Below are 14,063 nucleotides of genomic sequence, written 5' to 3' on the forward strand. Positions count from 1 at the left end.
TAGTTGGTGGACCTCCGCATTTTGAGTCTGTCAACTTATATCTTTCTTTCAGACCTTAAATTGGATACACAAGAGAAGTTTCAGCTTCCATTTCAGTCTATTGCTCTTGCTTTTTTGGGAATCGTTTCAGACTCCATTAAGCCAGCAGCCTTCCTCCTATTTCTGGGAAGTTGCTTATCCAGCATTCAGATTTCTTTCAAATGACTGTGTTGTATTAGAATGTTAGAGCTCATAACAGGGTTAATCCTAATAGAATTGGCCTGTGTACAGTATGCACACATTTCATTAGTTTATGCCCACATCATTTTTCTTCTTCCAGGAGAAATTGCTTGATCAAGACTATTCATCTCTTTCTAGCTGTAGTGAAATCAGTTAAGTGGTGGGTTCAGCTAATTAAATACATGGTAGGATTCCACTATATCAACATTTCTCTAAGGTGATGGGCAGTTCCAATACTACAAATCATTTGCTTGGTATCATTTGCTTGGTACTTTATTGCCAGTGCTCTGATACGGGTGATAAACACAATAAACAACTTTGATCATCTCATCATTCATAAGCGGTTATAGTTGAAATGTAAATGATAGATGATCAAGCATCTGCTGTTCTGGAAATTCTGGTGGCAATCTCTGAATCCTCCCACCTGTTTATATAAATATTGTACTTGAGTTATTGTAGTCTCAATCTGTGAATCCAGCTCATCTTTACTTGAATTGTAAGAAGTCTTTATAGAAAGTGGTCAGTGTTTTGAATTTCACCTGAAATTGAATTGGCAAACAGCACAGAATATGGAGCACAGAGATACTGTGGCTATCAGAACGGGGGCCGGAATATACTCCTCTAGCAAACGCTGAATGATTTTGAAGAGTAGACCCACACAGACATTACACTGGCCTAACCTTGATGTGACAATTGCATAGATAATTGTAGCAAGGATTGCATCTGTGATGAAAGGATGCAATCCTTTGTTGAAGAAGAAATAATCAATTTCTGGTAACCCACTGTTATCAGGAGCAGAAATTACACCAGTAAAATCCTGAGATTGCAAACCACTTCGAAAATTTGTAGACAAAGGCCCTCATTTTCAGGTATTGCAGCAACCTCTGCTAACTCCACTTCTCTCTGCCAAAACCCCCTTATCTCATCTGAACTGACTCTAGTTTCACCAAAGTTCTTATCTCAGCCAGATACTGAGAACACAGGGAAACAGTCATGTTCAGGGCTGATATAACTCAGCTGTAAGCATCCTTTACATCAGCATATTCATAACACTGTAAACCATAATGCTTTGCAGTCTCCCCCAGTTGCTTTAAATATACATTGAGTAAAAGGGGTCACAACAAGATTTTCAAACTGTGTGAGACTTCACAAGTGATAACACTCATGGAGGATCTGCCCAACTCAGACTGCTGGGCTTTCCCAAAAGGAATGTGTAATCACTTTAATAGCTCTGTCCACTCCTTCCTAACTGTGAGTTCTCTTGAAGCCAAGAAATTCCTTATCTATAAAGCCTCTTCTCTTAAGCGTATACTTGCTTAGATGGGTGGTATCTGGTAGATTGCTTCTTGTTTCTTTATGTGTATTGGATTTCATTGACAAGTCTGGGTTGAAGACTAATCCATCAAAACACAAGATCAATTGCAAGCAATTTTAGGTGAAACTATGGAAGTTCTCCCTGTGAATCATAGGTCAAGGCACTTTCTAAAAGGCCTTGGACATATTTATCTACCAGTTTGGCTTCTGTGCATGATTTGGATCTAATTTAGACTTGAACAAGTTAGAAGATCCTCCCTCTGAGCCTATTAATGATTGTCATTTGCATTTCATATTTTTTATTTGAGGCAATTACATTGACTAGATGGGGAAGTGAGCTTCAAGCCCTCATAGGCCTTTTTGTTTTTTTCTGAAGACAAGGTAGGTAGTAAGGGCCCATACAAAGCCTGTTGATGGCAATGGGAGTCTTATTTTTATATGAACCAATTTCCCCCTCTTCTAGTGTTCATTCCCAAATCTAATCTCTCCAGTGTGAAGCTGTTTATCATAAGATTGGTGTCAAATGAGCTCTTTGCTGCTACACTGATGATTTAAGGGACTTTTACCAATCCCCTCATCTCCTTTTGACTTCTGTTGGGTTAAAGCTGAGGGAAACTCATTTTCAAGCAACACTTGTCAGAGTGGATAGTTGAATGTACTTCCATTTGCCTTGATTTAGCTCAGATGCCTGTTCTTAAAGGTCAGTTAACTTATTTTACTGGAATGCTTCTTGTGCAGTCTGTATTATTAGATACCTATAGCTGAGTTCCATGTGGTGGAGTTCTTACCACACACTTATTCAGTATAGTGACTTGATATATTTCCTGAATAGATACTTTTTTAGAAGACTTATTCTTTGTTTAATAAAGAACAGTTTCTTCTGATAGCTTTGAGCCTTCCTGGGGGTACCCAGAGCTGTGAGGCATCTCACTACGACCTGTGCCTGCCAGGGGTCAGCTCCTCAGCTCCATTGGCCACGGACAACACAAGCACACCCCTATAGATCTATGCAGGCCCCAATGTCTCTTTGCAGGTTAGCAATAGGCACACTCCAACCTCTAAGCATCTCCCTGGAATATCCAGCCCCTGATCCATTGGACATTAACAGTAGTCACAGATTTGCTGCTCCCAAAGAATCAATACACCCCAGCTTATCAGTTCCACCTTAGATCACCGCTCTGCTTAACAGACAGCACTTAAATGTGGTTATAATTAAAACAAATATAAGTTTATTTAACAAAGGATAGAGATTCTGGTATTAGCAAATAGAAGTATTGGAAACAAATGTTTACATATAAAATACAATCATAACATACATTCCAGACCCTAGACTTATTTAACTAGATACTTTTATGTCTTGCAGAACAATGCTCACCCAAAGTCCTAGCAGAATTTTACAGCCAGGCTGGGCTGTGATCCCACTTTCATGAGGCAAACACACATTTTCAGCTTGCTTCCTAGGTGATGGTGTCCCCGCTCCGTTTTTGAAATGCAGTTGCAGACTATTGTCTGAGGGATCGCTCAGTGGTTTGAGCATTGGCCTGCTAAACCCAGGGTTGGGAGTTCAATCCTTGAGGGGTCCACTTAGGGATCTGGGGCAAAATCAGTACTTGGTCCTGCTAGTGAAGGCAGGGGGCTGGACTCGATGACCTTTCAAGGTCCCTTCTAGTTCTAGGAGATAGGATATCTCCATTAATTAAATTATATCATTAAAACCCCAGGAGGTCCCCTTTTCAGAAACTTATCTTGGGGTTCCTTTGTTTCTGTAAATTCTCAGGTCTGCACCTGGCTCAGATAGGAAACATAGCCTGTCTCCATGGATGTTTTTTGTTCTACATGCTGATTAAGTTAGCTCTGAGGTTCACCTCACCTCAGGTCACAAGCTTTGCTTCAACTGTTTTGGAACCTTATATTTTACATATTTCTTGAACCATTTTCTATACAAACTTCTTGCAACAATTATGATGACCAGTGGGCTACTAGCTTTTGGCAGAGACCTCACATGCCATACTTTGGTGAACTAATATACATATCTTTGACCTTGTAAAACTGTATGCACCCCCCTGTGCCCTCTGTCAGTTGGCACCAGGAGGGCCCTGGGTCATAACAGTATTTGTGGCTCTTTGACAAATTGTTTGCATAGATATTCTGTTTGTGATGTGTGCACCATTGGTGCATAAACTTGGACCTTTTTGGAAAGCATTGCCCACTGGTATTGGATGTGCACCCTACTTATGCCCTCCTCTTCCCCCTGAAGATATCATTTCCTTTCACTAAATCAAGAATCAAGTGTAAGATTGAAATAACAGGGATAGAAGGTAGCATAGATCTATGTAAGCAGGCAATCTTTCCCAACCCCCCACAATTTAACTTGGTAAGTAACAGTTCTTGTTCTTCAACAATTCCCCACTATAATTTATTAAAAAACAATCCCCAGACCCAAAGGAGGTGGGTCTTAGGAGCCTTACTTGGATAGATTGCAAGAGTGCTATCCCAGACCGAATATCTTAGACTCAAGGGTAGCCAATGCTTCATGAAGGTGTGAGCCTTTTATATCTCAACAAAGGGGGCATTTCTGAGACACGCAGTGGAGGCTCCTTAAACCTGGTGTAATATGCCTTAGCACCTGTTGGTACTGGAATACAAGACAATATGCAGAACCTAATCCACTTGGACAATCTCTGAGTGGAAACTGACTGCCCTCTATTATTATCTCCTGTATTACAAACAAACTAGGTGTTTTGTGGAATTACTTGATTTTGTTTGAATAGTAGCTAGAAAGTGTAGCCTACCTTCTCCTAGTAGAGAGGGTCTTGGAAGAAACTACTGGAAAATTGATTGGGACACAGAGATCACCTTTCACATGAATGTGGAGTATGAGGGAAGGACCAGGTTATCATTATAAAACTGAATATGGCAGGTCTCCCACTAGGGCCTACATATTGCAAACTCTCCACAAATGCAGTCTTAATTGAGAGAATGCAGGGCCTATTATTGCAATTGCTCAGAGAGTGGTTCCATTAATTTGGCAATCACCACATTTACTTATATCCGAGAAAGGAGGCAATTCCTGAAAAGGAGGCAACACTTGAAATTAGACCTTTAAAATAATCTGGTCTCTCCCACAGTTCATGCATTTAGAAGAGATTTCACAAGTCAAAAACCACTATAGAACTCTTGTGTCTTCTTTCATCTCACATTAAGTTATTTTTAAAGTGAAGAAATAGTCCAGATTAAAGAAAATGGAAGACTGGTGAGGATGAGATCCTTTTTGTTTTGCCCAGATGAAGAACCACTTGAATTTCACAGAGCAGAAGACTTTCTAGACTCTCTCTGAGCCATCGCAGTCCAAGTTGCTCAGCCAGTTGGCATCTTTGTTCTCAGACTTGGGCACCTTGGATTGAGGTGTAGAATCTGTTTCTGGGATAAAAATTCTGGCAGGTTGAGCAGAAGTACTGGAGTTTATGCTGCCTGGACCAGCAGGTTGAACCACCAAAATTGATAGGCCCATTCTAGCCCTGTGAGTAGTAGCATCTGTATTCTGTCTTGTCTGATCTTCCTCAGCATTTTTGGATGAGAGAAATAAAAGGTAACACATTGAAAAAACATCTGGTCCAAGAGGAATCCATCTATTGGAGACCAGGATTATTTAGAGCAGGATTAGTTGCACTTGATATTGTGTTCTTTGGCAACCAGGTCTTCTGAAGTGTTCTCCAGATTGGGAGCAGAATGTTGATGAATGACTCTTTGAGAATTACTCTTACTGTGCACTGTATTTTCAGCTGAGATTTTCCATTAGGATTTTTACTTTTACTGGAAGACAGAGACTTGTGGTTGTGATATGGTGATGAACATAAATTCCAAAATACCAAGGTCTTACCACATTGATGCCTTGATGGGGGTAGTTTTGCAATTTATGCAAAGTAACACACTTTTGCAAAATGATTGTACATGTACATTTTGCAAAATGTGCTGTGCATCTTTGCATAATGTTGTGATTGTCTTCACATTTACTGGAATCAAATCTGGTCTTTGTGGTTTGCTTGTTATCTGTCTTTATATCTTGGTTGTATTCTCCATCATTGGTTGTAAACTCCGTCATTGGAGATTTTAAAGAGCAGGTTAGACAAACACTTGTCAGGAATGGTCTAGATAATACTTAGTCCTTCCATGAGTGCAGGGGACTGGACTAGATGACCTCTCAAGATCCCTTCCAGTCCTATGATTCTATTTTTAATTAGGTGTGATCAGTTCTTTCATTGCTTGCTAGCACATTCATTTGTAAGGCATAGTTTTTGCTAATTCTGCAAATATCTTATGTTTGCAAAGTCAAATCCATTTCTCTCAATAACCTTGCTTTGACCTGGTTATTGGTTACATTGCAAATAATGTAGTCTGTAATTAGTGCATCTGTTAACTGTTCAAATTCATATGGACTGATGTGCTCAGTGAAAAGTTTATGCGTTTCATCTTGGTATCTCTTAATATATTTCCAGAAGCAATTTATGGTGCCATAGTAATATTCTGTGGTGTTATGGCACCATGAATAGCTCCCTGAAGCCTTTCAAAGAACCATGTGGAAAATATAAGCACTAATACAATGAACACACATACCTCCACTATAAATACTGGACTTCTGAAACATCCTTATTTTTTTATATTTGAATAACTGTAGATTATATTGTAATTTAAATAGTTTGTAGTTTTGTTGAAAACTTTGATTTAAAAATATTTTTGTAAAGCTAATTTTGCAAATAGTATGTAGATAATCTCTATATTTTTAAAATTTGCATTGCCGTTAGGTTTTAAGGAATTTTGACATTTTATATTTCTGAGTATTGTTAAAACTATCTACCTCAGGTACTTCAAGTACCTGAAGAAGAACTCTGTGTAACCTCAAAAGCTTGTCTCTCTCACCAACAGAAGTTGGTCCAATAAAATATATTACCTCACTCACCTTGTCTCTCATGTACTTTAAAGCAGTCTTTTTTGGAACTTGTTGAATCTGCTGTCTAGTTCAAAAGAATCTACGAAGAGAATTCACAATATTATTGTGCATTGATAGGGATTGGATGATTCAGGGGGATTTGCACTGAGATACAGAACCTTTCACCTGTAGGTAGTCAGTTCAATTTAGATCAGAGTGGTAATGACTAAGAGGGACCTAAGTAAAGGGTGTTGAAGTTCTAACTGTAGTTCCTAGTGGCCAGGTGTATACTTCACAATAATCCCAAATGCACTAACAGAAATCCATTTCAGCCTTGGAAATTGAATGCTTTCACCCTCAAGTCAGGGTTTGAAGCATATTGAGGAATATTGTGCCATGAGTTTTTGGGCAGAATTCTTCTTTACTGGTTTCTGTGTGGACTTCTGCTAAAAAAATGATGGCATGGTATGGCCCATGAGCATGGAGCTGTATGGGATTTTTCACTGCTGCTTATGATTCTGTGGCTTGACTGACTTTACAGTCATCAGCTACACTACAAGTTGTGATGACATGGACTCAGGGTTGCCAGTGAAGATTAAAATTCACTATGTTCTATGCCAAAAGCCACATAATCCTATAACTTACAAAATGAGACCTTGATTTTGCAAACAGATGAACTGATGCAGACCCTCAGGCCTGCACTGAGTCCTAATAAAGTCAGAAAATATTAACCAAAGGGATTCTGTGTGGGACTAAGAGTCAGCACTGATACATCTGTTTGCAGGATCAGGATCTAAATAAGACATCTTCTGTTGCATTAGTATTCAGGTTCATGTCCTTTGTATGCTAACCACTAATGGAAGACATGATCACAAACATGCGAGTAGGTCTGAAAGTCCAGCTAAGAGAGTTCAGTGGTACACATAAAAGCTATCCCATTTCAGTACATTACAAACTATGTTGTAAACAAGTTCTTGGTTCCCAGCAAAAAGTTGCCATTATCTGAAAGTTGCCAATAAGCGAAAGGCCTCCATTTTCAAATGGATGTATACGTGTACTGGTATGGAACAATGATGTACTATAGTCGTATTTTTGTATTGTATTATTGTTCGATACAACGTTAAAAATAAACAGGAAACATGAAAAAGCCACACATACAAAATTGTTTCCTTTAATATTATAATGTTTCTCTGTGTAGCTTCTGAAGTAAAATGGTAAGTTAAGTAAATGAAGTAAAACAGTCAGACTGTATCCTCCCTCCATACCAACTGTTTATGTGACAGGCACAGGTAAATTAAAAAAGAAATGTTGGTATACTTACAGTCAATGCTTCAGGTGTGTCACACACAGTAAATGTCACACAGTTTTAAGACCACAATTTGTCCAGTGTCATCACTGTTCTTTAGAATCTATGAAACAACAAATTTTAAAGACACCACACTTCTCAGCTACTCACACTAGCTTCGCCTGGACTCTCATAGGGCCTCTAGAACCTGAGCTTTACTGGCGAGAAAGGTCCACATGTTTGAAGTCGTGACACAAAGCCGAAGTGCACAACTGTGCAGCACTGTGAAGTGTGTTATGAATGTTGGCTAAAGCATGTACAGCAGTAATGTGTGTGCACTGTAGGTAGGGGTGACCAGATGTCCCGTTTTTAAAGGGACAGTCCCGTCTTTTGGGACTTTTTCTTAAATAGGCGCCCATTACCCCTCACCCTGTCCCATTTTTTCACAGTTGCTATCTGGTCACCCTAACTGTAGGTCTGGGAGACACACAAACAGACACGTACTGTCTCGCATTTGGAGCCAGCAGATTCATTACAAGTGGAACCTCTTCTAATAAAGTTGTCGATAAGTGGCATGAGAGTTGCTCATATATGAATTCTGTTAATACTAAAGTCAATGGGACATGATTGGTTCTTGGAAAAACGTTGCTAATAACTGAAAGTTGTCTTTATCAGGATTGCTAATAACTGGCACCAACTGTGTGGTCTTTTACAATGTGTTATACACTGCCCGTGTTGTATCTATTCAATAAACGGAGGAGTTCTGTCTTTAGGGCTGTCATAAGTAGTGCATTCATTTAGAATAGGTTTAAAATAGCAAGAAATGGATTGTCATGGATAGTAATTTTTTTTAGTTTAAAATTGACAAATACTCATATTAGGGTAACTGTATTTTTATTTTTAGCAGATATGGTGAGTCTCCAAAAAGGCCCAGAAAGAAAAAGGCAAGAGTAAGTGAAAAAATAAAATTAATAATTTTTATACTTTTGCTGCAATATATTTTAGTGTTGTTTTGTACAATCAACACTGTAGAAGTAGTAAAATATTTTAATGTTAACAGTTTGATAAAAATAACTCATTACTTAATGGAGAATGGGAAATCTGCTTTAATTTATATTTCAACTCAAATGGTCTTAATTTTAGGCTTTTGCCACATCAAGTAGATAAAATGAAAATATGAAAAACATATTGATACATTTTAAAACTGGGCAATCTTTTTTAAAATTTTTCATTCTAATCCAATTGAAGAAAATTGTTACTAAATCCCTATTTTGGCTGCCCTCCCCATCTTGGCTTTACTTGTTTTTGTAAATCCTAGTGGAAAATTCAGTAGTTTCATTATTTAAATTTAGAGAAATGAGATATTTTATGAGGAGAGCCTTCATGCTATGGAATAGGGTTAAAAAAAACCCCAAATGAACCAAAAATGTATTGCTTCCTTTATCCATAGCACTGTCAATTGTCTGTTTAGATTGTGAGCACTGACCATTTCTATCTAGGAGCTAGATTGTAACACAGTCTCACTCCTACTGATAAACAGGGACTACTTGTGTGAGTATCTGCTCATCAGTGGACTTATTATTTGTATTGCAACAAAACTAATTAGTGTCAGGTCCTATTGTGCTCCAGTAGGCACAATAGGACCGGATACTAATTAGTTTTGTTGCAATACAAATAATAATTTGAGAAGGAGACCCATCTTATTTTTTGTCTGTAAAGCACCTATGTCTCTTTGGCTGCTTTATAATGATTAATAATTCAGTTAAAATTATGTTAAGAGAACACAATGATTACATGGTTAATACATTCAAAAGGCAGGAAATACATTGAAGCTCTGTTGATACTACTATAAAATATTATTATTAATAAAATAGAAATATTCTGGCACTGTTTTCTTATTTGTCCAAGTCATTTCACTGACACAGACAAAAAACATTACTCATAAGGAATGCTGGGTTGGTGGCTCTCCAGGGTGCCCTGTAAAAGCCTGTGTTAATTTCTGTGAGCAAGATGAGGGTAATGCACTCTAGTTATGCTGCTTCTAAGCTCCCTGCTGTCATCCAGCCTCCCCTCCCCCCCCCCCCACAGCTCTCCCAAATTTATAGGAAAGGAGTCCTTTTTGAAGACTTTTAGAGATCTGCATGGGGAGGAGGGATATGGAATGAGAGGTGGCTGAAAGAGCAGGGATTTGGGGGGCTAGGCGATCAGAGGGCTTGACAACTATATTTTGGTCCATTGAATGAGTCAAATGAGGGTTCCCTGAGGAACCTACTAGGGCTTGTGTGGATTCAGGAGGCCTCCAATGAGCCTCCTAAAGTTCACAAGAAGCAGCTTGACTCCTAGGAGTCAAGGGCTCACTAGTCTCCTCAAGATTTCCATAGTCTAGTCTAGTTTGCCATCCTGGTTATGACAGTGACCAGTACCAGATGCTTTAGAGGAAAGTACTAGAAACTCTGTGATGGACAATTGTGGTATAAACTACCCATAGAGGAAGTTTTGTCCTAACTTGTTCTCTGGCTTTTTATCTCTTATAAATTTTGTACACTGTCTAATGTAATTGGATGCCTTCATTATCCTTATAAACAATATATAAATAAATTATCATCTTTTGAATTCTACTAAACGCTTGGCTTCAGTGGCGTCTTGTGACAATATAATCAACCTGTAGATCTTATGTTGTGTAAAACAATGGTTGGTTGGTTTTTATCAGTTTTATAATTCTATTGCTCTTCTATTATGAGGAAGGGTTGTCAACAGCACTCGACATACCTGCTCTGCACCATTTATTATTTTATGTATCTCTAGCATATTCTTTCTTCTTTGTTTCTTCTCTAAATATAACAGCCCTAATCTTTTCAATTTCTCTTCACGTGGAAGTCTATAATATAAAAAATAAACGTTCTCATGACTAAAGTGAGTTAATATATACTTGCAAAGAGATTTTTATACAGATATTATATGCACAGTTGATTTTTTTCCCTCTTTTAATCCTCCAGACTTATTTCCCTATGATAATATTGCGTCTATGGCACTTCGTGCTGCATACAAGTTACCATAACAAGAAATAACTCTGCACTGATGTCACAAAAACTTTTGATTCTTGTGGTACATTCAGAAATTAGAGCCCAAGTCCTGTCATGACTGAGTCTTGATGCAACTCTCATGAGTTTATTGATGTAAGTCACAGCAGGTTTGGGACTCTAGTGAGGTTGCAGAAGCTTTCATACTGTGGGGGTGCTGGCAAAGAAAACAATAGACTTAAATGTTTCTCTTTATCTGTTCTCTAAACTGAGTGGACTTGTAGGCTCTAAAGTTATACATTGTTTTGTTTTTGAGTGCAGTTATGTAACAAAAAAAATGAACATTTGTAAATTGCACTTTCACGATAAAGAGAATGCACTACAATACTTGTATGAGATGAATTTAAAAATACGATTTCTTTTTTTTATCATTTTACAGTGCAAATATTTGTAATCAAAAATAAAAATATAACGTGAACCCTATACACTTTATATTCTGTGTTGTAATTGAAATCAATATATTTGAAAATGTAGAAAAACATCCAAAATATTTATAATAAATTTCAATTGGTATTCTCTTCTTGTTGTTTAACAGTGTGATTAAAACTGCGATTAATCATGATTAGATTTTTTGAGTTAATCACATGAGTTAATTGTGATTAATCGACAGCCCTAGTATAATTATTTTTTTTGTACATTGGATTGTTGCTGTGACTGTAAGCTACAGAAGAGAATTGGGAATTATCTTTTTGGAAAGCAAGATTATGCTGAATTATGAAGAGCTCAGAACTAATATGACAGAAGAAGATGGATGTGGATAGGGTGGAGAAGGGATTAATGGATTGATTTACCAGTGGCAGTAAAGCATGAGAAGAGATGCTTTCTGGTTGTGAAAATATCTGGTAGATGTGAAACTCCAGAGCAGAAGAATCTATAGAATATGAATACGGTAAATCCCACTGGACACTTGATGCAAACAACCTATTGTTTTTCTATCAACTTTTTATTAAATTTTTAAAATATATATAGAGAAAAAAATAACAAACTATATATAAACTTGTCATAATGCGTAAACTTCTCATAATATATTAATAATGTGCTACCTTATCTGAGCTATACTTGAAACATTTAATTATATATAATATGAATGGTTAAAATATAAATCAATTTATTTGTATTACTCAGTTGACAAACAACCAAAAGTTGTTTATAAAAATCCAACAAGCTATAGTAAATTTATTAAAATAAGATAAAAATAGAAGCAAAATTCAGAGGAGGTGGATAAAGACAGGGAGGGAAGGAAGTTGGTTGAGAGAAAAGGGGAAGAAAAAGAGGAGGCCCATGTATTTAACAGAGTCATTCAAATACTCCCAGGTGAGCATCTCATAACTCTGAGAGTTTTTCTTGGGTATTTCTGTTGTGGTATTCAATTCTTTTCATAGTGGCCAAATTGATGATGTCTATGCTCCAGTCTTCGTTTCCATTTTTGTAGTACTAGTCTTTTAGAAGTTATCAGTGCTCTGCTGAGCCAAAGTTTTTCAGATTTATTCAGCATCCAATTAACATCCATTAGATTTAAAATGACCTGTTTAGCTTGTAACACAATTTTATTTGATAGGAAAAAATTAACTCTGCAGTCTGCCAAAAACATTGGTATAGGAGCATTCCCAGAGCATATGGGTTAAGTTAGCGTCTGCTGAATCGTAGTGCCTACATTTATCTGACCTAGTGGCATGTGATTTGAACAGTTTGAGAGGGGTCCAATGCATTCCCAATATGATTTTCTGCTGGATTAATTTTAAAAGGAGGTCCAAGGAACAGGTCAGAGCACTGGCTAAAATTTGTTTTCATTGTTTACCAGAGATGGAATAATTTGTCTAGTTCCTTCTTCCATTTCTTTTTTAGGGAATCAGTGTTTAATGAAAATTTCTTGGCCAAGTGTGTATGTACTGTTGCCATAGGTTTTGGCAATCTGAGTAATATTTGGAGAAATGGGTAGTGGTAGCGCAGGTATTGGGACAAAACAGATGGGAGATGGCATGTTTAAATTGGACATATTGACACTCCTTAGTCTGTAGACTGAAACTTCCTTTTAATATTGTAAAAGGGAAAAAGATATAATTTTCAATAAATTGACTGGTCAAAATCCCTTTCCTAATCCAATCTGGCCAGATGATGGGTTGCCTGCTCTAGAGTTTCAAGTTACCACAGCTAGATGCTTTGGTATGTAGAAGAGGATGATTTTTAGATTTAGTAGACTTGGTATGCCATGTATTTCTGGCTGCCACAATAGTTGGTAATTGTTCTTTAGGGAATCAATAGTAATAATCCAAGTGCAGTGCATTGGAAAGGGCTAAAGGAACAACCAATTCTTCTTCCATCTGGAGATAATCCAGGGTTCTATAGCATGAGGGAATGAGCCATTGTGCTTCTTGGCTAAGAATTATTGCCTGATGGTAAAGTTTAAAGTTCAGAAATCTAAAATCACCTGTTTTAACAGGGAGCTGTAATCTTTGTCAGGAGATTCTGGGTTTGTTACCAGCACCCCACAAGAAGGACCTGAACATGGTGTCAATTTTGGTAAAATAAAATAGGAATGTGGATAGGGAGGGAATTCAGAATAAAAAGGATTCTGGGAAGGGCATTCATTTTGATTATTTTTTTCCCCAAAGGGGGAGAGGTAGTACCTGCCATCTATTTAAATCATGATTAATAGGGGCTTGACTGTTTTTAATTTAATTAGGGAACAGGATGTCCAAATATCTGAGGCGCATCTGTTGCCATCTAAATATCCCGATAGGAGAGCTACTACCAGCTAAATCCAATAAGATCTTCATTGTTTCTGACTTATCCCAATTTATCTTGTAGCCAGATAATTTACCAAAATTATCTATTGTTTGTACAATATTTGGACTAGCTTGATCTGGATTTTTAATTAATAGGAGGATGTCATCTACATATAGAAAGATTTTTGTCTCTGGAGACCCTGATTTGATCCCTTGAATCCCTTGGTTCCCTAATTAGTTCTGCATGTGGTTCTAATGTTAGATTGAACATGGTGGGGGGTGAGGGGCATCCCTGTTTAGTTCCCCGAATCATATCAAAGAGGGGGGCTTTTGTGCTATTTGTTAGAATATGAGAGTTGGGATTGGAATATAACAGTTTGATCCATGAAATAAAGGATTTCCCCAAAAGAATTTATCCAGGGTAAGAAACAGATATGTCCAGTTCACTCTGTCAAAGGCTTTCTATGCGTCAAGTGAAATGATTGCATGGGAATTTCAGGAATCTTGATGGA

General features: G+C 37.5%; 1 protein-coding gene across 5 annotated transcripts in view; it reads left to right on the plus strand.

The window, feature by feature from the left end:
* DCDC2C (doublecortin domain containing 2C) overlaps positions 1–14,063 on the plus strand; it is a 102,417-nt gene that overhangs the window by 33,707 nt on the left and 54,647 nt on the right. For 4 of the 5 annotated variants that reach the window (XM_024215795.2, XM_026653102.1, XM_024215797.1 and 1 more), the window contains one exon: positions 8,650–8,695. In XM_024215795.2, the coding sequence (XP_024071563.1) occupies positions 8,650–8,695 (46 nt within the window). The remainder of the gene's footprint in view (positions 1–8,649; positions 8,696–14,063) is intronic. The other variant, XM_024215796.2, reaches the window with a different exon arrangement.

This window comes from Terrapene carolina, unplaced genomic scaffold (genome assembly GCF_002925995.2).
Source record: "Terrapene carolina triunguis isolate 2854851 unplaced genomic scaffold, T_m_triunguis-2.0 Scaffold42, whole genome shotgun sequence".
NCBI lineage: Eukaryota > Metazoa > Chordata > Testudines > Emydidae > Terrapene > Terrapene triunguis.